This window comes from Coregonus clupeaformis, unplaced genomic scaffold (genome assembly GCF_020615455.1).
Source record: "Coregonus clupeaformis isolate EN_2021a unplaced genomic scaffold, ASM2061545v1 scaf0378, whole genome shotgun sequence".
Taxonomy (NCBI): domain Eukaryota; kingdom Metazoa; phylum Chordata; class Actinopteri; order Salmoniformes; family Salmonidae; genus Coregonus; species Coregonus clupeaformis.
Genome location: NW_025533833.1, coordinates 230,001 through 232,500, shown reverse-complemented (window position 1 = coordinate 232,500; position 2,500 = coordinate 230,001). Strand labels below are relative to the sequence as shown.

Below are 2,500 nucleotides of genomic sequence, written 5' to 3'. Positions count from 1 at the left end.
CAGGTACAGGTAGGCCTTGTACTTCTTCTTCAGGGCTACGATGTCAGGCAGACGCACCACAGACCCCTCCATACTAGAGTGGGACACAGAGATATACACTGAGTGTACAAAACATTAACATGCTCTTTCCATGACATAGACTGACCAGGTGAATCCAGGTGAAAGCTATGATCCCTTATTGATATCACTTGTTAAATCCACTTCAATCAGTTTAAATGAAGGGGAGGAGACAGGTTGTGTATGTGTAGTGATAGATACGTGAGTACATTACCTCTAATACCCCGTCTCTCCCTGATTACATAACATCTAATACCCCGTCTCTCCCTGATTACATAACCTCTAATACCCCGTCTCTCCCTGATTACATAACCTCTAATACCCCGTCTCTCCTTGAATACATAACCTCTAATACCCCATCTCTCCCTGATTACATAACCTATAATACCAGTCTCTCCCTGATTACATAACCTCTAATACCCCATCTCTCCCTGATTACATACCTCTAATACCCCGTCTCTCCCTGATTACATAACAACTAATACCCCGTCTCTCCCTGATTACATAACCTCTTCTACTTAGTCTCTCCCTGATTACATAACCTCTAATACCCCGTCTCTCCCTGATTACATAACCTCTAATACCCCGTCTCTCCCTGATTACATAACAACTAATACCCCGTCTCTCCCTGATTACATAACCTCTAATACCCCGTCTCTCCCTGATTACATAACCTCTAATACCCGTCTCTCCCTGATTACATAACCTCTAATACCCCATCTCTCCCTGATTACATAACCTCTAATACCCGTCTCTCCCTGATTACATAACCTCTAATACCCTGTCTCTCTCCATCTCTCTCCAGCCTTTATTCTCCTCCTATCCCTAATATATAATAATAATATGGGCAGAATCATTATCCATCAGGGATATCCAGACCTGGTCCAGCCATGATTGAGCACCTCCTCTGTACTTAATGTAAACAAAACGACATCAGACAGTTAGGGTCTCTCTCTCCCTCTCCCAGAATCATGTGGGCTTCAAAGTGAAGGCACTGATCTCTGCTACTAAACCATGTAATGCTCCACTCTTTATCCAACACACGCAGGCAAGCACTCTGTCTCTCTCTCTCTCAGTCTCCTTTTGATGTTTCTCGACATCAAGGCTGTACCCACCACACCTCCTAATTGATCATATTATGATTATAGCTGATAACTCTGATTACACATACAAGGGATATAATAATTTAAATGGATATCAATTAGAATATAGGTTGAGGTAGAACTAAGTTGTTAACTTCATGTCGCATTGGATGATGGATGCATGGCCATATGAAAGGTCTTCATGGATGATGGATGCATGGCCATATGAAAGGTCTTCATGGATGATGGATGCATGGCCATATGAAAGGTATTCATGGATGATGGATGCATGGCCATATGAAAGGTCTTCATGGATGATGGATGCATGGCCATATGAAAGGTATTCATGGATGATGGATGCATGGCCATATGAAAGGTCTTCATGGATGATGGATGCATGGCCATATGAAAGGTCTTCATGGATGATGGATACATGGACAACCCACTCAAGTGACACACCCCTCCTAGGGACAGCATGGAAAGCACCAGTAAGCCAGTGACTCAGCCCCCGTAATAGGGTCAGAGGCAGATAATCCCAGTGGAGAGAGGGGAGCCGGCCAGGCAGAGACCGCAAGGGCGGTTTGTCGCTCCAGTGCCTTTCCGTTCACCTTCGCACCCCTGGGCCAGACTACACTCAATCATAGGACCTACTGAAGAGATGAGTCTTCAGTAAAGACTTAAAGATCGAGACAGAGTCTGCGTCTCTCACATGGATAGGCAGACCATTCCATAAAAATGGAGCTCTATAGGAGAAAGCCTTGCCTCCAGCTGTTTGCTTAGAAATTCTAGGGACAATAAGGAGGCCTGCGTCTTGTGACCGTAGCGTACGTGTAGGTACGTACGGCAGGACCAAATCGGAGAGATAGGTAGGAGCAAGCCCATGTAATGCTTTGTAGGTTAGCAGTAAAACATTGAACTCAGCCCTAGCCTTAACAGGAAGCCAGTGTAGAGAGGCTAGCACTGGAGGAATATGATCAAATTTTTTTGTTCCAGTCAAGATTCTAGCAGCCGTGTTTAGCACTAACTGAAGTTTATTTAGTGTTTTATCCAGGTAGCTGGAGAGTAGAGTTGTGGTCCTCTGTAGCTCAGCTGGTAGAGCACGGCGCTTGTAACGCCAGGGTAGTGGGTTCGATCCCCGGGACGACCCATACACAAAAATGTATGCACGCATGACTGTAAGTCGCTTTGGGTAAAAGCGTCTGCTAAATGGCATATTATCTTATTATTATTAGAGCATTGCAGTGGTCTAATCTAGAAGTGACAAAAGCATGGAATAGGTTTTCTGCATCATTTTTGGACAAAAAGTTTTCAGATTTTTGCAATGTTACGAAGATGGAAAAAAGCTGTCCTTTAAATATTCT

The 2,500-nt window shown here is 44.2% G+C and overlaps 1 protein-coding gene across 1 annotated transcript in view; it reads right to left on the bottom strand.

Annotated features, from left to right (window-relative positions):
* The window catches only part of LOC121581935 (serine palmitoyltransferase 3), a 106,623-nt gene that overhangs the window by 25,941 nt on the left and 78,182 nt on the right, over positions 1 to 2,500 (bottom strand). The window contains exon 8 of the mRNA XM_041897345.2: positions 1 to 73. This exon is cut by the window's left edge and continues 147 nt beyond it. Coding sequence (XP_041753279.2) covers positions 1 to 73 — 73 coding nt within the window. The remainder of the gene's footprint in view (positions 74 to 2,500) is intronic.